At 57.0% G+C, this 23,790-nt stretch overlaps 1 protein-coding gene across 2 annotated transcripts in view; it reads right to left on the bottom strand.

Moving 5' to 3' along the window:
* Positions 1–3,328: 3,328 nt before the first annotated feature.
* Positions 3,329–23,790, bottom strand: part of NHEJ1 (non-homologous end joining factor 1) — a 47,317-nt gene continuing 26,855 nt past the window's right edge. For both annotated transcript variants that reach the window (XM_054168616.1, XM_054168623.1), the window contains 3 exons: positions 4,159–4,276; positions 3,808–3,911; positions 3,329–3,526 (listed from right to left, as the gene is read on the bottom strand). In XM_054168616.1, the coding sequence (XP_054024591.1) occupies positions 3,446–3,526; positions 3,808–3,911; positions 4,159–4,276 (303 nt within the window). In that variant the 3' untranslated portion in view covers positions 3,329–3,445. The remainder of the gene's footprint in view (positions 3,527–3,807; positions 3,912–4,158; positions 4,277–23,790) is intronic.

Genomic DNA, 23,790 nt, shown 5'->3' with positions numbered 1-23,790 from the left:
CCTGCCAACATGCAGTGTGCATGTCACGCATGTTTGTCCACCACTCCAGCAGCTCCAGGCTGAGAGCAAGCAGAATAGCCCTTCCTTTGCTGGTACAGCATTCCATGTCCTCCAGAGGCCCAAGGATACAGACAGGGAGCTGAGGCTGTCCATGACAGTAGCTACTACTGATGCAGAAGCTTCAGCATCATGAATCAGCTCTGGCTACAGCTAGCAGTGTCCTGTCACTGGGTGGAGAGTCCATCACCTCTCCATGTTGCATTCCCAGTGCCAGCCCATGTCCCTGCCAGGCAAAGCCCAATGGCATATGGGCCCAAGTGGGACAGGAGCCCCAGGCAGGGCTGGGTGCATGGTGAGGGGACTGGAGGATGCAACAGGGTCTGACTAACCAGGGAGTGAGGGGGGATTTCTGCATGGGCAGCTGGTGGGAAGGGACACTTGCTGCCGCAGCAGTAGGTCACAAGGAGGAATTACCTTCCAGCGCAGGTGGGAGAAGTACAGCGTCCATCACTGTATCACACAGCATCTCCCACAGCACACAGCCACCCTCAGGCTCTGCCGGGACACCTGGCCACCACGTACTGCTCCTGCCTGTGACCCGGCCATGCCCGAGACCCTCCTTCCTCCGCCCCTCGGCTCTCCCCACCACCGCACCCGCCCTGTCCCTGCCCGGAGCGGGAGGGCAGCATCTCACAGACAGCCCGCTGGGCTTCAGGCTGCCCGGGGCGGGGGGCAGGGAGCTGGCACCAGGCCCCGCAGGAGTGTCCGGAGCCGGGCGCTGCGCAGGGCGGGTGAGGAGCGGGCAGCGGCGGCGGACGCTGCGGTCTAGGTGGTGCTGTTTCTCCACTTTTGCTCGGCACCGGTTTGGGATTTTCCTCTCCCCTGTTCGCTGCCTTGGTCGTCTTCTTCTCCTCTCTCTCGCTCTCTCTCTCTTTTTTTTTTTTTTTTCCTCTTTTCCTTTTCTAAAAATACTTGACAGCGATTGAAAGGTCCCTTTAATCGAGGCCACAGAGCCCTTATTAAGGGCACGGGTCGGGGTGCTGGGCCGTGCCCGGCATAACGGCTTCATTAAACCCTGTGAAAACTAATATTTATGGAATCAAATTTATGGAGGCCGAGGCCGAACTTGTGGCCTTTAATGTGTGTCGGGAGCTCAAATCCAGCCGGCTCCAGGGAGGAGGGGGTGGGGACAGGGAAGGAGACCCCAGAGAGACAGGATGGGACAATGAGTAGTGACACTCCCTGGAGCCAGCAGCAACCTGGGACAGGGAGGCACCAGCAGCCCCATGCTTAAGTCTTGGGGGCTGGGGCCCTTTGGTGGACTGTGGGGCACTGGCAGAGCTCTTTTTCTACCTGATGTCTTCACTCTCCTGCTTTTATTTATCTTCCTCCCCAACCATTCTCTTGCAGCTTCACATTTCCCAGATATAGGAGCAGGGTTAGTGGAGAAGCATTTGTCTCTGCAGCAGGGCTTTAACCCCAGCCCATGCCTGCCAGGGTGCTCATCCAGCCCTTGGCTCCCTGGAGGGACTCGCACTGCAGCAGCACAGGGCTCTTGGGCCACACTTCTTGGACTAGGCCCCCTGAACTGAGCAGCCCAGAGAGAAGGAACTATACAGCTTGGGTGAAGCTGGCAGATGGAATGACCTGGAGGTGCAGGTGCTGGTTTGCATCACCTGCTCCCTTACAGAGCCCACCAGCCACTGGCACATCAGGATAGGAAAGTGCCCCCCCACTATCTGATGCCCCCCCAGTCCCAAAGGGGCCAGATGAGCCAGATGCCCTTCCTGGTTTGATGAATCCTTCTCCTGCAGGTCCTGGCATGCTTGGTAAAGCAGCACGGAGTCCAGGCCCATCAAGGAGATGGGAGACCTGGCGTGGAACAAAGCAGCTCCCAGGCCAGGAGATTGAGCCCACACTGATGGAGCAGGGGTTGCATGACAGACAACACATGAAACAGATTGCTGCTAAACTCCTGTTTCCCCAGTCCTACCCCCATGAGTTGGTACTAGGACCCTCCCTGGGACAAGTGCCCATCAGGCAGACCAGTGGTGCCAGGATAAGATGCTGGCAGATGGGAAAAGGTAGGACAGGTAGCTAAAGCTGTTGGCACAAGCTCCTCATCCCATGGCTTCTCCTTCCCACCACCCACCCTGCCCTGCATGCTGCTCCCTCAGAGAGGAAATATAAAAAGCAAGCGGCTGCTCTCGCCCTGGGACCGGCCAGCCACGGCCCAGCAAAGGCCCTTTCATTCCCCTTCCACAGACACAGGGGCTGCTCCGGATGTTTTTGTTTCCCCCTCGCCGCCTGAGAGAGCAGGCAGCATGACTGCGGCTGGCCCAGACCCCGGGAGCAGGGCAGCCAGGGGCACGAGACCCTGCCCTGGGAGAAGGGCACTGTCAGTGCCTGCAGCAGTGCTGCCCAGCTTGCTGCCTGCTGCTTTAGGATCTGGCTCAGGCACAGCAGCTCTAAAGGAAGCATGTGGACTCAGGTGTTGGAAGAGAAGAGCAACGGTGGGTGGATGGATGGAGAGAGGGACAGAGGTGATGCTTTGTGCTCAGGGAGTATCTGTAACCTGCTCTCAGACCTAGGAACATTCACTGTATTAAGGGCTTGGTTCTTCTCTGCTCATGGGAGGCCAGAGCCCATTAACCCCCTACCACCTGCCCACTAAACCCAGGGGAACTGCCTGCAAATGGACGATGGTTCTTAGCACATCCAGGCTGCCGCTGCCAACATGCAGCTGCAGGGGCTTCATCTGGCTCCAGGCACCAGCACAGGGTGCATTCCCAGCATGGGACAAGGAGAATGTGTGCTCCATCCTCCTACAATGCTGCGTCCCCAGACTCTGGAGGTCTTCTTGTGTACCAAACCCCATGTACTGCTTCTTAGGATGAGACAGCATGGGCTAGGAGCTGTCTCCTGCCACACAGCAATGAGCTGCTCACAGCTCCTTACTGTTTGGAGCCACTGCAAGCCCTTAGGATAGCAGGACTCAGCAGCACCAGAGGCTGCACCCCTGCTTGGACACTGAGAGTCCAGGAGGGAGAGAGCAAGAGGAGAGTGAATCTCACCCAGACACAGCTCTTTATTGCAAACCCACACAAGAGCAGCCAAATCCCACAGCCCTGACAGAGGCCCAGCTGCCCCAAACCCACCCAACAGCATCTGTCCCATGCTTTCCAGGTCCAGCACTGACTCCACCCACTGGCAGCCTGGGCAAACTTTGCACCAGGGAGGAGGCAGAAAAGAGGGTCCCATGACACCAATGAAGAAAGGAGATGCACCATGTCTCTGGCTGGAGACACCCTGAGAGGGGATCATTACCTGGAGAGGGTCTGACAGAAAATGCGGGAGTGGGGGCAGAGTGAGTGCTCTGAACTGCTTCTCTCTACCCCAGATCCTTGGGGGAGCAGAGACTCTCAGAGTGGTTGGTAGTGACCTTTCAGCTGAAGAGTCCCTTTGCCTTCTTTGGCTTGGCCTTGGCTGCAGGCAGCTGGGGCTTCCGAGCTGGGGAGGAGGTTGGCTGGAAGCAAAGGGGAGGCAGTGTCAGTTGCCCTGCCCTGGTGAAGCAGGATGAGTGCACATATGCAAGCAGTGAGACTTGTCATCTCCATGGGGGACTGGAAACCATACATGTATAACACAACCCCCAGTCAGAGTGCACAAGGTAGGATAGGCTAGGAACAAAGCTGAGGCCCACGGCCCATGTTGGAGTGGCATAGGGCTAGGATGCAAAGAGGGAAGGGAGGTGTGGGCTCCATCCTGCTATTGGTATGGAGAGGCTGTTGCTAGAGCTGAACTCACCATGGTTTGCTCACTGGAAAATGCTGTTTCATTCTCCTGGGATGGAGATGGCGGATGGGGATGTCCTGTGGTTTCTGCAGCAGATGCCAGGCCCTCAGCATCCTCTGGTACCAGGAGAAAGAGATGCAATTTAGGACTGAGATGAGGGAGCACTGGGAAGCTCAAATCCACACCAGGAATGGTGTCTGTGTTTGTGAGCACAGCCCGGGGTGAGAAAGCAAAGTAGGAGACTGTTGCATGAGCTGAGCTGCACCTAGGGCCCCACTCCCCTTCCCCCAGGGTGGGGGACTCAGCTGCAGGCACACCGGCTGCTTCAGGTACTCCCCATCCCACAGCCATGGGGCTCCTCACCCGAGCGCCGCCGTTTCTGATTCTGCTTGGCCTCCTGCTGTGTCACTGCCACGTAGAGCTGCTGCAGAGCAGAGGTGAATGCCTGCCCTTCTCCCGCTCCGCAGATCTGGGGCAGGCTCTGTGGGAGAGAGTAGAGGCACCATCACTGCCTGGAAATCTCCTTCCGAGAGCCAGTTCCTGCCAGGACAGCCTGCCATGGGCAGGGAAGGAGACACATCCCTCTGCCCACCAGTTCCATCTACTTCACCCCGGGGACTGCAGCACAATTCATGGGGCCAGCCGCCTCTGACAGTGGGCAGGATGTGGCTGCTCCCCAGCTGCAGGCACACACATGTGCATGCCCCTACACACCTGCTGGGGTGGCAGTGTCCTCCCGTTCAGAGACAGTCTGGGGACGCTTGACAGTCACCCACGAAACGCCGCAGATCGCATGGGAAGGGCTGCAGCTTCCCTGGCTGGAGCAGCGTTGGGGCAACAGCTTGCTGATAAGGACAATGTGCCTTCAACAGGGGCAGGACCTTGGCACAAGGTAGGGATGAGACCCTGCCTGCCAGCACTGCCTCCAGTGATGTCTGTGTGGACAGCACAAGCCATACCCAGTGGTCCTATGGCAAGTGAGGACAATGCAACAGCAAGATGAGAGATGCCCAGGTTTGCTCCCAGGCTGCCAGAGAAGCTCCTGGCTTGCTGCATGCATCCTTTCTCCATCCAGTCTTGATGTAGGGAAGCCACCTTCCTCCTGCCTGCACCTTCCACTTATTGTGGCCTTACAGTATCTTAAGGGGGCCTACAAGAAAGCTGGTGAGGCACTTTTTAGGCTGTCAGGTAATGATAGGACTAGGGGGAATGGAACAAAAATAGAAATGGGTAGATTCAGATTGGATGTTAGGAAGAAGTTCTTCACCATGAGGGTGGTGAGACACTGGAACAGGTTGCACAGGGAGGTGGTAGAAGACTCATCCCTGGAGGTTTTTAAGGCCAGGCTAAATGTGGCTCTGAGCAACCTGATCTAGTATGAGGTGTCCCTGCCCCTGGCAGGGGGGTTGGGACTAGATGATCCTTGAGGTCTCTTCCAACCCTAACAATTCTATGATTCTGCCAGGACTGTGCCACCCTCACTCTCTGGGCCACACTGACGTGCACAGCTAACCTTGGCTCTCATGACAGGGAAGTTGGCAGGCTGGGACAGAGCCATGCTCCACTGGGAATCCAACACAGTATGCAGGCAGCAAACAAACGTGTGGGGATGGGGAAATGCGTGTGTGCCCTGGAGGGGAGCTGCAAGGGGGGGTGTAGGGCACGGCGCTGGAGTGGGTGTGCAGCTGAGTGTGAGCATGTGTCTGTGAGTGTCTGTGTGTCTCTGTGTGTCTGTGTGTCTGTGTGACTCTGTGTCTGTGTTACTGTGTGTGTGTGTCTGTGTGACTGTGTCTGTGTGTCTGTGTGACTGTGTGTGTCTGTGTGTCTGTGTTACTGTGTGTGTGTCTGTGTGACTCTGTGTGTGTGTGTTTGTGTTACTGTGTGTGTGTCTGTGTGACTCTGTGTGTCTGTGTGTCTGTGTGACTCTGTGTCTGTGTTACTGTGTGTGTGTGTCTGTGTGACTGTGTCTGTGTGACTGTGTGACTGTGTGTGTCTGTGTGTCTGTGTTACTGTGTGTGTGTCTGTGTGACTCTGTGTGTGTGTGTTTGTGTTACTGTGTGTGTGTCTGTGTGACTCTGTGTGTCTGTGTGTCTGTGTGACTCTGTGTCTGTGTTACTGTGTGTGTGTGTCTGTGTGACTGTGTGTGTCTGTGTGTCTGTGTTACTGTGTGTGTCTGTGTGACTCTGTGTGTGTGACTGTGTGACTCTGTGTGTGTGTGTTTGTGTTACTGTGTGTGTCTGTGTGACTCTGTGTGTCTGTGTGTCTGTGTGACTCTGTGTCTGTGTTACTGTGTGTGTGTGTCTGTGTGACTGTGTGTGTCTGTGTGTCTGTGTTACTGTGTGTGTCTGTGTGACTCTGTGTGTGTGTGTCTGTGTTACTGTGTGTGTGTCTGTGTGACTCTGTGTGTATGTGTCTGTGTGACTCTGTGTGTGTGTCTGTGTGACTGTGTGTCTGTGTGTCTTTGTGTGTGTGTGTGTGTCTGTGTGACTGTGTGTCTGTGTGTGTGTCTGTGTGACTCTGTGTGTGTGTGCCTGTGTGCCTGTGTGTGTGCAGCCGTGTGGAGATGAGCATGGCGCCGGGGGCATGCCCGGCTGGTTGTGTGGCAGTGCCTTTGTGTGTGTGTGTGTGTCAAAGGTCCAGCACTAATCTCAGCACTGCTCCACACCCAGACAGCAGAAGAACAAAGTTTAACAGATAAGGCTGGATCCCCTCTGGGCCAGCCGAGTCGGGAGGGGATGGGGAAGTTCAGACCCACTCAAGGCCAGAGTCCAAAGCCTGTCCCCAGCTTCTCAGTGGCAGAAAGGGCAGGCTGAGCCTCTCTCACTGCTCCCTGCCAGACAGGGAGGGTGGGCAGGGCTAATGCCAGGATGGGTTGGCCGGTGCCCAGAAAGGTGCTTTCCCTGCTGGTCTCATCCCTCCTCCTGGAGCCATGGGCATGAAAGTCTCCTCAGCTGTACGACACACATGGTATCAGTGTCTGCTTTTTGGGCAACTTCTCTGCTGCACCTCCTGTGACCCCACCCACTGCCACAGGAGCGATGCTCTGGTCCCAGCACCCTGACAGCATCCCTGGGATTTCTTGCCACTGGGCAAACACATCTCTCAATGCCTCCTTGCCTGGTCTCCAAGCTGGGAGCTGTGCTGGCCCATCACAACGTCCCAGGGAGGAGGAGAGATGCTAAGCACCTCAGACACCCCAGGGATGCTCTTGCCCAGGGTGTCTCACCCTATGGGGCCAGAGTTAGACTTAAGTTTGCAAAAGCAGCATCCAAAGCCAGGAAGGTGATTGCACTTCAAAGGCAGGAGAGGGGCTGGCAATGGGTGGCCGACACAGCCCAGATCAAAGGCACAAGCTGGAGTCATAATTCACAGAAAAGCAAACAGCAGCTCCCAGGAAAGCCAGGAACAGCAGTGGAGTGAGCAAAGTGTACCAGATAGCACTGCGTGGGTCAATGCCCCAGCAGGGCATGGTAGTCCCTTGCAGAGCTACCCAGCCATGGGTGCCACTACACTGCTGCCCACCCCCTCTCCCTGCGACCAAGGGGTCCTTGGGGAGTGCCAGGGTGATGGGGCAGGCTATGCACCCAGGCATAACATGCTGTCCAATCTCTTCTGTGCCAACCCATCCAGGATGCAGGCTCCAGTGCAGGATGGCACCTGGGACACAGAATCACCAAATGGTTTGCATTGGAAGGGACCTTAAAGTTCATCTAGTTCCAACCCCTTGACACGGGCAGGGACATCTTCAACTGGACCAGGGTACTCAAAACCCCACCCAGCCTGGACTTTAACACTTACAGAGATGAAAGTGTCTCTATGGGCAACCTGTTCCAGTGCCTCACCACTCTCACAGTAAAGAATTTCTTCCTAATATCTAATCTAAATCTACCATTTTTCAGTTTCAAACCATTATCTCTGGTCCTATCACTACACTCCCTGACAGAGTCCCTCCACAGCTTTTCTGTAGGCCTGAAAGGTCACAGTAAGGTCTCCCAGCGCCTCCTCCAGGCTGAACAACCCCAACTCTCTCAGCCTGTCCTCATAAGGCAGGCACTCCAGCCCCCTGGAGGATCACCTTTGTGATCCTAAGTCCCTGAGTCCCCTCCTCTTTCCAGCATCCAAAGGAGGATCCGGTCAAGACAGACACTCTGTGCTCAGTCCTGGGTGCCCCGAGTGTCCCTGTGGTGACCTTGGGGATGGGCAATACTGTGAAGTGTCCACCACACTGACAACCACCCTATCCACAAGACTGGCACACACATCCCCTCAGGGGTGGCACCCTGGGGGGAGCACTGGAAGAAGGATGCCCATTGCCACCAGCCCCCTGAGAGGGATGGGCATCTGAGATGGCAGAGACATCCGCAGGTGCAGGGTACCTGCTGCCCATACCTCTGGGAAGAGCCCAGCTCCAACAAGCCCAGAGTGGAATCTGGGATTCACCACCTCCTGCCACTGCCCTTCCCGTGGGCTCGGAGCCATTGGGCCGCAGAAGCTGGCCCGGGCTAGGATGGGAGGGCCGTGCTTCACAGCCCCGGAGGGAAATGGGTTTATAACCAAAGCTGGAAGCGTTTCCCTGAAGAGCCGTGACTCAGCAGGGACCGAGCATGCTGTGCCAGCCCTCGGCCACCTGATGGCCCCGGAGCCTGAGAGGGACAAGGATATGTCCCTGCAAGGGGCTCGGAGGGGGACAAGCCCAGGGTACTGGTGTCTTTCCTCTCCATCCTGGTCCTGCCACCCCAGCACATCCCTGAGATTAACCCCAGTGCAGTCAGCTCGTCCCCACTACCATGTCAGCACTGGCCTCCAGTGACTTGTTTGGCTCTGATTCCCCATCTCCAGGGTAAACATGACGCCCGAGGCCCGGGGAGTGGCAGGAGCTGGCACCCAGGGCAGCGCCCGCCAGCTTGCCCCACGCGGCCTGCTGGGCACTGCGGAGCAATACCCAGGGAGCTGGCACAGCTTGTCCCACATGTTATGACTATCTGGCCACAAGGCCAAGTGGGATGCCCCGGTATCAGGAGTGACTCAAGGTTGTGGCTGCAGCACCGGAGGCTTTGCAGCACACCCTGAGCTGCGATTAGCCCAGACGGGTGGGCGCCCGGTGAAGGGGGCAGGTGTCTGACCTCATACTGGGAGTAAGTCATGCCCAGCCCTGCAGCAGTGGGGGTAGCTCACAGGGAGCTGGACTGAAGCCTCATTTGCTGCCCTCCATCCTGAGGGCTCTGCTATGGGGCTGTAGATCCAGCACTGGGGGGCAACAGGGCCAGTGGTGGGCAGGGTACAGTACCCATCTCCCAGGCATTCTCCTTTTGCCATCCCTGTTCAGATTCCCTTCTTGAGAGGTCACAAGAGATGAAGATTAAGATGCCCTCTTGAAAGTGTGAGCAGAAGGGGCACATCACCCAGCCCAACACTGCGCCACCGACACAGAAGCATCACCTTCCCCTGGCCCAGGCCTGGGAGGGTATTGAAGGCAGGCTGGACCATGCTGGGCCCCTTGGGTGCCAAGCACAAGGGTCTAAATCAGTCATGCTCAAAGCTGGGGACTGACCCTTTCATTATCACACCAGACATTCGAAGTGGTTACCAACATTCTTTGCTACAAACCCCACATTCCTATTTTTTAATATATTTTTAACTGGAAAACAGAGTGAACAGGGCCTGTTTGGAAATTACAGCCTGGCAGCTGTGGCTTCTGTCAGATCTGCCCACATTCCCGTGGCCAGCCTCAGCACATGCTCCACAGGGGCACACTTAATAATTCCTGTCGAGGCCAAGAGCCAAGGGGTGTGGGCCGGGGGGGGCATGGCTTCCCCAGCCTCCCCCTGCCACAGGGCTCCGTGGAAGTGTCGTGGTGGAGCAGCAGTCCAGGAATGGTGCAATGGCTCTCTGGCAATGGGCATGGCCACTGCATTGGCATGAGCAAAGCCTGGCAATGTTGCAGCAGCCCGTGGCGGGCAGGGCAAAGACTCCATGACTGAGGCATTGCCATGCCTTGTGGCCAGGCTGCCCCTGCTGCTCTTCCCTGACATGACTTTGTGAGTGCTCCTGGGAATAGGGCTGGTGTGGCTCACTGGGCATCTCTGTCCATAGTCACGCCAGGGTCAGTCAGGCTGGGGAGAGATTCTCCCTGGGATCCAGGTAGATGAGCACCAATCTGTGCTGGCTGCTCACCCAGCCTCTGCTAATCAAGAGAACCCACCAGAATCGGCCTGCAGGAGGATAGAGATGGAGGGGGTTGAACTGCTCCATTCATGCGGGGATCAAGGGGAGGGGAAAGCGCAGCTCATCCCCCCGGTATGGAGCAGGACACATCAGCCTGGCCTCCCACCCCAGCTTGCTGGTGGGGTAGTAACCCTCTCCCTGGGGGCAGAGCAGCCCCAAAGCACTCTGAGCTGACCCCAGACAACCCCGAGTTGCCCCACACTGACCACCCACTGGTGGTCCAGCCCTTGGACCAGCTCCTCCAGCCCTTGGGTCTGCTTGCATACCACTCACCCCAGCACGTGGCAGCCTCTGGGGCACTGCATATCCCATCAGCAGATGGCTACGAGACCTGTCCTGAGCTTGCACTGTCCCCATCACTCCCTACCATTCACTCCCATGGGAACGCGCGGCAGCAGCGGCGGCGGCAGGGAGATCTGGCGGCACTGCCAGGACGCCGGTAGAGCAGGCAGGGCAGGATGGCCAGGGCTTCCCAGGCAGGGAGCCAGGCTGAGCACACCTGGCAGGAAGCTGCAGGGGAAGGCAGCTGGAGAGCTGCTGAGAGGTGAAGGGGTCACCCCGGGGAAGAGCAGACGGTGAGGCCAGGACGGCCGAACATCGCAGCCCGACCCAACCCAGCCCAGCTCAGCGCGGCACGGCACGGCACAGCACGGCACTCCTCCCAGCGCCGCTCCAGCCCTGCTGCGGGAAATGTTTTCCTTTCCCCCTGACTTTCGGGGCCTTTCCAACGAGCAAATGTCAGGCACATAAAGAGCGGCACTGTGAGCGGAAGATGGAGTGAGAATGCCTGCCCGCGTCCCTCCAGAAGTGCTGTCTCACACTTCATCAAGGCAGCCTTTGCAAGCGAGGCAGCCGCTTAACAACCGGCACTCTATGCTGCCCGGCGACCGCAGCAGCCCCGCCGCTCAATACCCTTTTCTTTTCTCCTGCTCTTTTCGTGGCTTGGGTTACAGCTTTTCTTGCAGACACTGAGCGGCGGGGCGCGGTGGCACTGGGGGACACTGTATTGTGCCGCTGCTGTGCCGGGCTGGATGTGGGCCCCCTCCCCCCGATCCCCGTAATGCGGGGATGCTGGAGGGGGGTCCTGCCCCTGCCCTGCCCACTCGCCACTGCTTCCAGCTCCCAGGGATAAATCCCAGGGAGAGGTGGGTCAGCGGCAGCACAGGAGTAGGACGGGAGCTGCAGCATTTCCTCCCCAGTCATGTGAGGGAACAGCTCACCAGGAGCAGCCTGCAGCTTGCCAGAGGGCTGGTGGGGGGCTAGGGCCTCCAGCCCCTACTGGGCACAGCCCCTATCCCGTCACACCTGGAGCAAGGCCATCCCATCACACTGTCCAGTAAACACCCACAGGCATTTGAGCCTTCCTGCTGCCCAAGTACCAACAAACTCCCTAAAAAGGAGTGGGGTATAGCAGAGCAGCCCTTGCTACAGACACCAGCCTTGTCTCCCTTCTTGAGGGACCTTGCAAGAAGCTGGGCATGACTTCCCAGGAGCTGAGGGGCAGCTCCTCATGGCATCCCCAGTTCCAGCCTGACCAAGGACACTTGTCCTCCCATCCTGCAAGTCCTTAGGACAACTCCAAGAGAGCCTCTGGGGCAGCTGGCATTGGGTGTCAGTTTGGTGAGTGAGCTGTGCACGGAGAAGGCCCTGAAAGCATATCCCAGCATGCCAGCACTTGTGAAGACATGCTCCTGGCTTGCAGGAAGGCAGAGCCACAGGCTGGTGGCACCTGTAACCATCACCTCTGCCAAACTGGCCCACTACTGACATGGGGTGCCTTCTCCAGGGTCCAGTGCAGACAGAACACATGGAGATCTGGGTAGCCAGCATCCCTCTGGTTCCAGGAAGACAGCTCAGAGACCCCACTTCTCTGTGAGGAAGCCAGGTGGCTCACACTGCCTTGTTACTGTAGGATGGCATGGTGAATATGGACATATCACCCAGGGCTCCTTTGCAGAGAGTGCCAGCTCATGTGGGTTTATTATTGTCTGCCCAGGAAAGCCGGACACATGGCTCTGGTTTGTTATTGTAGGGTTGCTCAGGAAGGCCGGCCAGCTCACCCCAGCTGGTTATTATTGCACAGGGCTTGCGGGGGGATGGCCAGGAAACTTCCTGCAAAGTGGGGTGACGGAAAGGCAGCCACACCTGTTGAATCACAAGGATGCTGTGTGGTGATAAGGAGCAGTGAGGGGTGGAATCCCTCAGCCCAGCTCCACCCGGTGAGGACAGGCCGCTCATTCATGGCACAAACACTGGTGCTTCCCCTGGGACCCGTGGGGCGGTGGGGCTGGCAGAGGTGGCAGCAGTGTGGGTCAGGGCTGGAGACTGGGAGAGCAGCCTGTAAACACCTTGAGAAAGGAAACCTGGGGGTGATGGGAGGAGATCTGTGGGGATGCTGCACCCACTGTGTCCCTAAACTCGGCACACAAGGGATTAGCTGAGCTAACAGGGCCCAGAGCGGAAGCTGGGGCTGAGCCAGGCGGGATTAGGGGCTTTGGGGGGAATCTGGGTGCGTTCAGGACTGAGATGAGCAGGAGGCAGTGGCCGCTCCACCCTGGTGGCATTGCGGTTCCTCCCAAGCCTGGGTGCAGTCGGAGGGGCAGCCCCTGGGGACACTGCCCCACCATCACCCGAAACTGCAGCAGGAAGCACTGCTGCACCGGGCAGGGGGGCAGCAGGGCTCACTCCCAGGGCTGGCTCAGGCAGCTCTCCAGGCACATGGGCTCAGCAGGGCTGGGTCCAACATGCCCCAGCGGCCCTGGCACCACCACTGGCACAGGCACTGAGTCACCGTCACTTCCCCTTGCCCTGTGACAACCGTGTTTCCTAGTCCCAGCAAGCTGTTCCTGCAGGCAGTGCCCAGCTGTGCCTGTGCCCAGGTGTCCTGTGGGCAGTGACGGGTGCCCAGGTGTTCTGCAGGCAATGCTCAGCTGTGCCAGTGCCCAGGTGTCCCACGGGCAGTGCCCAGCTGCTCAGCGTAGATGTTGGTCCCCAGCCAGGCAACAGGATTAAGTGTCAGGCAAGCTCTCCTCGCACAGCAGCGGCGGCAGGAGGCCAGGCTGCCCTGTGAGCACACAGCCCCTTTATTCATGGCAAAAATAGCCCCCCGGGGTGTGGTTCAGCCTGGAAAAGCCCCCTCCAGCCCTGGCCAGCCCATGTTTATTCAGTACAGGGGGGACTGACTGCCCTTCCCCTGCCATCTCCCTGCCAGACCGGCTGCTCGTGGACACGGTTGCCTGGGTCCCCTCTGGCCAAAACACACAGGCAGGGGCGGGGGGATAGCAAACCCCTAAAAAACACTGGGTTTGTCTACACCAGGAGCAGCCCCTGGTGATGTCATGAGAGTTTGCGAGCGGCCACATGAAAGGGACTTGCTGCCCAGGAAATCCACAGGTCCATGCTCCTCCAGACAAGCCAGTGATTCTTCAGTGGGCTGGGAATGAAACCTTGGGGAGCCTGAGTCAAGCCTGTCCTTCCCCTGGGGACAGAGCCTCCTCCCCCCAGCCCTCTGGCTTCACAGCGTCCCCAACCCTGCTCCACAGTCTCCCCATATCCTTTTCTCAGCATCTAGAGTTCACAGCAGCCCAATCCCTGCCCCCAAACTGGTACCCCTGGGTACCAATTGCTGCTCTGCAGTCCCCAGGGCTCTAAGCCTTGTCCTGTAGAATTCCAGCATTCTAATCCCTGCTCTGCAAACTCCAGAGTCTGGACGTCTGCCCTACAGAGTCCCCAGATCCTCCCTCCCTGCCATCCTGGGGTGCAGCACCCCCATTTCTATGGTGATCCATCAGGCTGGGAGCTGCAGGTGATCTAGGGCCAGGCGGCACTGCCATCAGACTATAGGGATGCAGCAGGGCAGGAGATTCTCTTTGGTGACAGATTACAGTGGGGACAGCTGGGAACATACAGAAGCAGCCCACCCAGCCCCCTCCCCAAGAGGGGAACCTTGCCCCACTCCAGTGGGCACTCCAGACATGGGCTCTGAAACCAAAATCTGCTGCCCAGGGCCTCCCATCCCCATGTCTCACAGGCACAGGATGCAGCGGCTGGGGCAACGGGGAGGCTCTGCCATCCTCCTCATCCTCACGCAGGAAGCACCCCTAGGCTCCCATCCAAGCCCAAAGCCCAAGCTCTGCACCTGACTTCACCCTGCTCATCCCAGCTCCACCGTGCATCCCACATCACATGGGAATTTGCAATGGAGCTGCCTCCCCTTCCCCATCACTGGCTGCAGGCAGGGATGGATCTGAATGGCAAGAGACGGTCGGGGTGGGCTTGATTTCACACCCCTAGCATGTTCCATGTGCCACTTTAAGAGGCTGCAAGCATCCAGCCCATCCACCTGCAACTTGCCCCCAGAGACATGCTCCTGCTCCACTTGCTCTATCTTCTCACACAGGGGCTCAAGGTGGTAAGACCTCTGTGCAATCCCAAAGGTGCCAGGGTGCCAATGCATACCCCAGGCTGGTGCCATGACATATGGGGACATCAGCCAGGAAATCCTCTGTAGAGAAGTGGGCACAGGTGTCTTCAAAGCACAGTGTTAGGGCAGAGGGCTAAGCAGCGACAAAGGACCCTATGACTGAGACCCTGATGCCCTCAGCAGACAAGACTCTGTGCCAAAGGGCTGGCTCTGAGCAGACCCCAGCCTGGGACATCTAGGATGTGGGGTATCTTCATCCTACTGGCACCCAAAGCTGTCTATGACAGTGCTGGGCTGTCAGAGGGGATAGGGCCGGTGGCAAGGAGACAGGAGCTCCCAGGGTCATCACAAGGCTTGCAGGGCCTTTCCATCTGCCCCCAGGACCAGGGCGGGATGTTTGCTCCCACTGTCCCTGTCCCAGGGAAGAGAAGGGACTCAGTCTCTGGGACTATCAATCAAGCACCTTTCACCACAGCTAAAAATGCACTCTCAGAAGGAAAACAAAATAAAAACACAAAGTAAAACAGAGAGGTGAAAAATTCCTTGACATTTCTCTCCTGTGAGTCCCCAGGGCTGGCAGAGAGGCGAGAGCCCCCGGAGTTTGTCAAGCAAACACTTTCACACCCTCATCCGCGCTCGGCACGCTGCCGCTGGAATGCCAAATATATATTTAAGCCCTGCTCATCAAAGGAGTCTGTTTGGAGTCAGTCTCGGGCAACGTGCATGTGGGTTTGGCCCAGAGAGAAAACCAGAGACGCTGGGAACATTTCTTGGGGATGGGAGACAGCTTGCACACACACACACACACAGAGACACACGCAGGAGATAAATGACAACCTTCAAGGTCGTGTGGCTGCGAGGTCGCGGGCTGGGCACGAGATACCTGCCTGCCGTGGCACTCACCCTTATCAGCTCCTGTCGCACCATGGGGTGGGGATGTTTAGGCTGGAGGGAGGCCAGCAGCCATTCTGCATTCCAGCACACTATAAACTTTGTCAAAGCTAAATGAGCTCAGCCAACAAAGCCACGGTCTGGGGACGCTCTGGGAGAGGACAAAGTTGCAGTGACACAGAGGTCTGGTCAGGGCCCTGCACCTCGTGAGTATCCTCAGCCTGGGCACAGCACACTGCAATAAGGAGGCACAGGTACAGTGCTCCAGCAAGTCCAGGGTTGGTACTTGCCAGGGTGCCACGGCATTGCCAGCCACTGCGTAAGTCCTACTCTGCCTCCCCTGGCACTGGCCGTAGCAGGCACCCAGCCTCAGCTCCCCCACAGGGATTTGCTGCTCATCTGCTCCATGACCACACCCATCCCCTTCTCGCAGAAGCTGAGGCAAGGGCGTTGCTGGCTGCATATGCCCCATAGCTCCTCCTCCCAGCTGTGGCTTTGCTGGAACGGGCTGCCTGGGCACAGCAAAAAGCACTGTGGGAGCAGGGTTACAGGTAGCAAAGGAGAGAGCCTTTACACATGGCTCATTCCTGTTTCTCAGCTCCCTCCTTTAGAAGCATCCCTTGAACTGATGCAGAGAACCCAGGGACCTATTCATATCTCATGGACCACCTCCAGAGAACCCAGGGACCTATGCACATCTCATGGACCACCTCTCTGCAGTCATAGGGATCTGCCTTCTTCCACTTCTGCGTGGGGAATGCTCCCACCCGTGGCAGTGCTGCCACATCTGCAAGGCCACGGTGCTGTCAGGGCCATCTCTGAAGGCAGGTCTCAGAACTTCCACACATGGGCTGGAGGGCAGGGCAGAAGCTCCATCTCCAGAGATGGTGGGCCAGGCTTTCTCTTCTCAGTTATTGCTCTAGCTAAGAGCAAAGATATTTCAGTCTCAATCTTGTAGCTAATTCCAGCTGACAGAGCTGCAGGTCAGGGTTTGGCCAGGGGCTGGAGCCGGCCAGGGCAGGAGAGATCATTGCCAGGAGGAAGCAGGGCAGGCTGGTGCTGTGAAATCGGGCATTACGCGCTTGTCGCCCGCAGCAGGACCCGCCCATCGGGCTGCTCACGGCAGGGGCAACCTCAGCACCAGTGGGGCCCGACCCTGCACAGCCGTGCCCTCCCCAGCTGGGTTCATCTCCAGGTGAGGGGAGGGATTGCTGGGCCACGGGTTCAATTTCAGGCACCTGCTGCTAATAAAACACTCTGTCAGGGCACCTTCACCCTCTCAGCCCTTGCAAAGAGGGACAGGATCCTTGTGGTGCTGCCTGAGGGGGGCACAGAGGGCTGGGGGAGCTGGAAGCCATGGACCAACCCTGTCCCATGCTGTGTCACTCCACCCAGGCAAGCAGACCTCCCCTCGCCTCTGCAGCCCAATCCATCGTTTCCTGCCAGATTCAGCCACTGCAGCCTGGGTCACTGCTCATTTTCAAGAGCAGGGATGCCAGCCTGTGTTGGGAGCATGATGCCCACTGAGCCCCACTGCTCCCCTGTGGGCAATGAGGAACAAAGGACCTCCCCGGCTCTGGCAAGTGCTGCTTTTTCCAGCCCCCTGGCCACTTGTCACACCTCCCTCCATTCAGACTTGCCTTGTTCCAAAGGGTTCACCCACCCCTTGCCATCTCCAGACAACAAAAGGGCATGCCCTTTGGCTTAATACAGGGTTTTTTAAAAGCCTCACCACTTTCATCCCTGTTTTTCCAGGCGTTTTCTTCCATGCATCACGCTCTGTCATCACAGCACTGGAAAACAAGGTACTCAGGGGCCTGCTTGAAGCTCTTCTGTGCTCAATGTCAAACCTCATCTGTTTGCAGTCACTGCTGGACCACCACCACCTTCAAGTCTAAGAACTGGTTTATCTGGTACCTTATGCACAATAACATGCTTCCATATATTGTTTCCTATGCAGTGCCAGGCTAGAAAACCCTCCTCCATAACTTGAACCCCTGCCAACCCTGTGGCCCTGCTCTTTGACAGCCTTAATGACATCAGAGAGCTTGGCACACTGGACTGTGCAGAGCAGCAGACACATGGGGATACTCAGGGAGCTGTTTCTTTGCACCCCAACAACCCCACCTTCTCCAGAAGGGGAGCAGGATCATCTCCCTGCCTCCAGGAGTAGAGGTTGGGAGAAAAATCTCTCCAAACACCTTGAAACTCAAAATGCAGCTCTCAAAGTAGACATCCGAGCCAATGTGAGGTCTAGGCTGCCCATTGCCCTGCCTGGGCTGGCTCCTGGAGCTGGTACCCACAGCCCACTGCCTCATACCAGGCTGCAGATGTGCAGCCTCCACCCATCCAGACGAGCAGGAATCAATTACAGGGCTGGCAAAGGCAGGGCTGCTCCAGGGCTGGTGAGCGACACCGGCTCCAGCAGCCGTGGAGCACATGGCTCAGCACCGGAGTCAGCCTGCTGGCCAGCCCTGTGCCTGGGCTGGGTGCAGATGTGCCATTGGCTCGTGGGGGAGAGGCAGGGGAACCACTTGAAAGCCATGGCATGAAAGTGCTGGTAAACCAAGGCCACTCCTCTGCTCCTCTGGCTCCAAGCTATTTATAGTGCTCTGGGTGCCCACTCTGGGGGATTCCAACCCCTGGGGTGCAGACTTCTGCCAAGTCAGCTCTGTTTTCTGCTGTGCAGCCTGCTAGACCCTCAGCAAGGTCTCCAGAAGGATTTAGATAGCTAAGATGTTGTCCCTCCTGGCTGAGCCTAGGACCAAGCCAATCACAGGAGGCTATGACAGGGTCACATCAACCTGCACTGGAGGGGCCAGCCTGCACACAGCACCCTTGGAAAATCAGCACATACAGCAGGAATGTGTAGACAAACCCCACCACATCACTCTGGAGACAAGGAAAGACCCAGCCAAGCCCATGGTCGCTCCTTGCAGACCCATCAGGAGTAACCCCAGGTGACTATGTCCAGGCTGGAGGCAGATGTCCCAGCTTTCTCCAGCTGCAAAGGGAGAGCTGGGTAGAAAGGCTGTAGGGAGGCTTTCCTCAAGCTTGGAGGATGCTTTCTTTGTTGAATGGGAAGGTGTCAGGCCTCAGTCCTGTCCCCCAGCACTCCCTGGGCATTTGCAAGGGCTTTGAGTCACTGCAGGCAGTCTCCTCCTGCCAAGCAGCACACACAGGAATAGTTTCATGGCTAACTGCAGCTCAGCTAGCTGCAGCACAGCAAAAGCAAGCCATGGGGTGGGATACTGGCACCCCCTGTGATGTGGCTGGGGGGTCACAGTCATTAGTGACTGCAGAGCAGGGGATGCAAACCCAGCCCAGGACTCCTCTCATGCCCAAACAGAGAAACTCGCTGGGGGGTCCCAGCATCTCCCAAGGGCTGTGGGGTGAGTATGTTACCTGTGGAGCCCAAAGCCCCAATGACCTCGGGGGTGAGGGGTAGGACCACAGCCACTGGGAGCAGGTGGTTGCTGTTCAGCACTCCCTCAGCCGGTGGCCCAGGTGGAGTTAAATTTATTTCACCAGTATGTGGTCAGTGGGAGGGGACTGGAGTGGCTTCTCCAGCCTGTCTGCCCCATGCACGGTGCATGCCCCACTGCCCTTCTTGGTGCTGGTGTGGTTGATCCTGCCCCAACACCAGTAAGGGGAACAGAGCCCTTCTGGACTGTCTCTTTGGCACCCACGTGTCCTGATGACTGGCCCCAAGCGGACCCAAATCCTTCCTCCCCTGACCACAGAGGGGAAAGTTTCCAAATTAAAAAACTAAAACTGGCAACAAGGTGCCCATGGCAGGAACCTTTTAAACTGGCCATTAAAGTTTATAAGTTACACGGGCACCAGGAGCGAGCTGCAGGAAAACAGCTGCCCCTCCTTGAGCAGCCTAACCACGGCTGTCCCCAAAGCCGCAGGGCTGACGTCACAGCATGACTTCACCTCCATCACCCACCGCCGGGCCGGCCCCAGCCCCCTGTTTACCCCTGCCCATCCCCGCTGCTGTCTCTCGCAGCCCACTTTTCCCTTTGAGGTCACTCGGCAGCCCTGGGGCCCGGTGAAGAAGAGGAAAAGAGCACAGAGAAGGAAACCAAACCTCAGCGCTCACAAGGCAGGCTGCAAAACACGGAGCCCCGGCGGCCGCGCTGTGGGGATGGCGGGCTCCATCCTAGACCTCCCGCCTCTCCCTGGCTGCATCCCTACTTCCTGTCCCCAAGCTGCTGTTCCTGGAATGGGAGACTAGGAAAACTCCAGTAGGGAGGGCTGTGTCCACTGTCGTTCTTTTTCCTACAGACAACACACTCTGTGCCCTCAGCAAGGTGGGGTGGGGGAGGTTATCAGACCTGATCCAGTGTCCCATCCTGCCCTGGGATGCACTGCAGGTACCTAAGAGAATGCAGCCCCAGTTCCAAGGGGTGAGACACTCCAGAATGGGTGAGATGCCCAGCCTGTCCTCAAGTTCAGCTGGGAACACGTGGCCAACTCCAGGAGTTGGAGTTTCGGCTGGGGTTTCAGCCTTGGGAGTAGCAGAAACAGAAGCCCCGTGTGCCTAGGCACAGAGCATTCCCCTCTCCCCCACCAGTCCAGGGGCACTTCAGCTCTAGACCTCTCAAAGAGGAGCCATCAGCCTCAGTGAGGTGTTGCAAGTGGATGTGGGATGCAGGCTTGCTTTGCAAGCAGAGTGGGAGGGCAGACAGAGTGGGGACAAACCTCAGTGGGCAGTTATATTGGAAGGGCTCTGAAAGAAGCATCATGGCTGGGTTTGGAGTGGGTGTGCACAGGAGCCACTGTCGAGCTCCTGAGCTCTGAGTAAGGCCAGCACTGCGTGGTGGAGCTGGCCTGAATGCTGTGCTCAGCTCTGAGATGCACATTGCCAGAATATGGGTAGAAGCCACAAAAGCCACAAGGGTTCAGAAGGGGCAAGGCTGGGGGCTGTGAGGCCACAGGGGTGCCAGGGCACCGATCAGAACAGGCTGTGGAAGCCACCATCCCCATCAGCTGCTGTTCAGAGCCTCACGGGACATGTTTTGCCCGCTGTCACCTCCCAGAGGGGTCTGTGGGTTGCATTTATAGACCTGGCCACAGACCCTGGTCCTTGTCTTCTGGACCGCACAGTGCTGCTGCTGCATCCGGAGCATCTCTGGGAGCAGGGAGCTGCACCAACCCCCTGCGGGCCCTGGTGAGTTGGTGCACGCACGCAAGCCCACGAGCATCGACCGATGGGGAAGTGCACACACACACACACACACACACACACACACACAGGGCAGCCTCTGCAAACAACTGCTTGTTAAGTTAAAATTAAACTCTGCACAAATATTGACCTTTGGAGGGGACACAAACTCCATTGATATATTTACCAGCTTTATAAATGGGCCTGACCACAGTGCCCTATACGCTGAGCTGGAAGAGATGAAGGTTGCAGAGGTGCCCAAACGAGGTACCTTTTCCCCTTTCCTTGAATGGGGCTCTCCTCAGACAATGTTACTGTGCCTCCCGGCTACACATCCCCCAAAAAGTCTCTCCTCCATCCTGAAGAAGGATGGATGGTGGCCAGGAGTATGAGCTAGTATACATTTCCCCCCCCAGCTCATGGTTTCTTGAGGGAGCAGCCAGCAGCTCACAGACAGCTCTGGTGCAAGCAGGAGAAGCTCTTGTCTTCTCTGGGCTAGTTAAATTGGTCCAGCAGAGCAATCCTGAAGCTGCATCTCATCTTCCTACCCTTCCAAGCTTCTGCATTGCCCAAAGCCTCATTCACACACTGCCAAACCCCCGCTGCTCAGCATTCAGGCAGGCTGCTCTGCCTATGAGCCTGTGCCCCCTCCACAGAGCCTCCAGCATATCCTGGGGCCTTCCCATCTTTGGAGAGGGAACCCTTTGCTCAGGACTTGGTTCTCCATTTTGGAAAGCTTCCATGAGATGCAGAAACACAAGCAGCCTGCAGTCAAGGGGACAAAAAGTGCCCAGTGACAGGAATGATGCAAAGAGAAGGCACAGAACTGCTCTGGGGTGGAAAGTCACCACTTTCAAACCCATCAGAGCTCTCAGAAGTGAGGAGCATTCCCACTTGAGCATATTGGGGGATGCACTGGGACAGGGAAATACTTAGGGCAAGGTGTTTCCCTGAGGATAGCTAAAGCAGCTTATCTCTCATGGGAGAAGAGGAAAGCTCTTCTCACAGCCTCTGCTTAGGGTAAAGGGCAGGAGGCAAACTGGAATAAAGGGTGGCTTTTGCAGGCAGAGGGTACAAAATCACAGAACCATTTAGGCTGGAAACTACTTTTAAGATCATCGAGTCCAACCATTAACCTAATGCTGCCAAGTTCACCACTAAGCCATATCCATAAGCACATCTACATGTCTTTTTACATACCTCCAGAGATGATGATTCAACCACTTCCCTGACAAGCCTGTTCCAGTGCTTGGCAATCCTTTCAGTGGAGAAATTTGTCCTAACAGCCAAACTAAACCTACCCCAGTGCAACTTGAGGCTGTTTCCTGTCATCCTATTGCTTGTTACCTACAAGAAGAGACTGATACCCGCTTCGCCACAACCTCCTTTCAGGTAGTTGTAGAGAATGAGAAGATCTCCTGAGTCTCCTTTTCTGCAGGCTAAAAAACTCCAGTTCCCTCAGGCACCCCTCACAAGACTTGTACTCTAGACCCTACTCCAGCTTTGTTGCCCTTGTCCACACACACTTCAGCACCTCAATGTCCTTCTTGTAGTGAGGGGACCAAAACTGAACCCAGCATTTGAGGTGTGGCCTCACCAGTGCTGAGTACATGGGGATGATCCCTGCCATAGTCCTGCTGGCCACGCTATTCCTGATACAAGAAATGGGGTGGCACAGGAGGCAAGAGCATTTCTCAGTGATCACCAAAAAAATTGCTGAGTGCCAAGAAGTCGCTGTTGAATTGCCAGGCTATGAAGAAGGCATGAAATCAGTGCTGATAAATGCAGCACAAAGGACACGGGGAACAACTGCAGCTACATGGTGCATGGCACCGGCGAGACATCCCTGTGTTAATGCAAGGGGAATGCACCAGCTCAGGGCTCACCAGGAGAGAATATGACCCTGCACATCCCAAGGAGACCAGGATAAAGCCAGTGTGCCTGGGGCTGTCACTAGTCCTCACTTCTTGACCAAAGAGAATGACATGGCAGCGGGCGCAGGGTCTGGCTGAGCATGCACCAGTGGGCAGCGGTGCTCAGTGTGCAAGAAGGATGATGGAGAGTGCATTTAGGAGCTGGCCCTGAGGAGCTGAGCGTGTAGACCCAAGGCTATGCATAGCCAAGAGGGGGGTGCAAAGAAGGCGTGAGCGCAGCAGGCACGACTCCTGCACGGAGAGCAGCGTGCGCACCCAGCCCGTGCCCACGCCAGCTGCCCAGGCCTTGGCCCCGGGGATGCAGGGAGGCGAGCACAACGCATACAGCAGGGGATGCCCGAGTTCCAGCTCGTGGAAACACTGAATAGAGTCTTATTCAGGCTGATGTAAAACACTGTTAAAACACACAAAAATCCTTTGAGTAATGGGCGAGCGGGAAAGAGGCATCTATAATTAACAGTAACTGTTCGAGACGGTCGCTGCCCAGAGACGTGTACTGTGCAAAACCACTTGAAAAGGCCTCGTCTGCAAAGCGAAGCCTGGGGTTTTTCAAGCAGCCCGTCATGTAACGATCCTGGCCCTTCCAAAATAATTCTGCCATATTAAAAGAAGGGGAAAAAAAAAAAAAGAAACCCCCAAAAAAACACCAAAACCTCAGCTTAATCGCTCTGCAGCGCTGGGACTGGAGAGCTCTGAGAAGAGGGGAAGGGAAGCACAACCGGCTTCCAATTAGAGCCTCGTTAGAAAGGAAAGCTGGGGAGCTATTAGAGAGCGGGCCAGGAGTGGGCTGAGCTGCGCTGAGCTGCGCTGAGCTGGCTGCCTGGAGACCCGCTGCAGGAGGGGTGCCCCCTCGAGCTCTGCCTCTTCTCTTCACTTGGTGGGTGCTCTGGGACCCCAAGGGTGGCATGGTCCCAGATGGTTCCACTTGGTCTGAGCAGGTGGAGAAGAGGCTGCTGCAGCTGCATGCACAAAAAGGCCCCTGGAGAAGTCCTGGCTCTGTACAGGGCAGGGTTTGGGGATGCTCATGGAGCTGTGTGTGCAGGACCAGGGATGGGAGAAAGGAAAACTGGGGCTAGAAGGACGCTGCAGCTGCAGAGTGAAAGTGAAACAGATGTCTGTGGGCTTCACTGCCTCCTCTTATTCTCACGGGCACAGAGCTGGGAGCCAGAGACTGCCCCAGACTGTGTGTCCCAGGGACACCAGGATGGGGCTGGCATCTCTGCCAAGCTGCTGTGGGGGGAGAGGACAGTCCTGCTGTGACTGCATCCATCCTCCTGACCTGCACATATGCCTTGCCATCTTCCCTGGCACCCCAGAACCCCATCCCCTCCTACACAGACCAGTGCTTCCCT

Source organism: Dryobates pubescens, chromosome 2 (assembly GCF_014839835.1).
Source record: "Dryobates pubescens isolate bDryPub1 chromosome 2, bDryPub1.pri, whole genome shotgun sequence".
Lineage (NCBI taxonomy): Eukaryota > Metazoa > Chordata > Aves > Piciformes > Picidae > Dryobates > Dryobates pubescens.
This window is presented reverse-complemented; position numbering and strand designations above follow the sequence as displayed.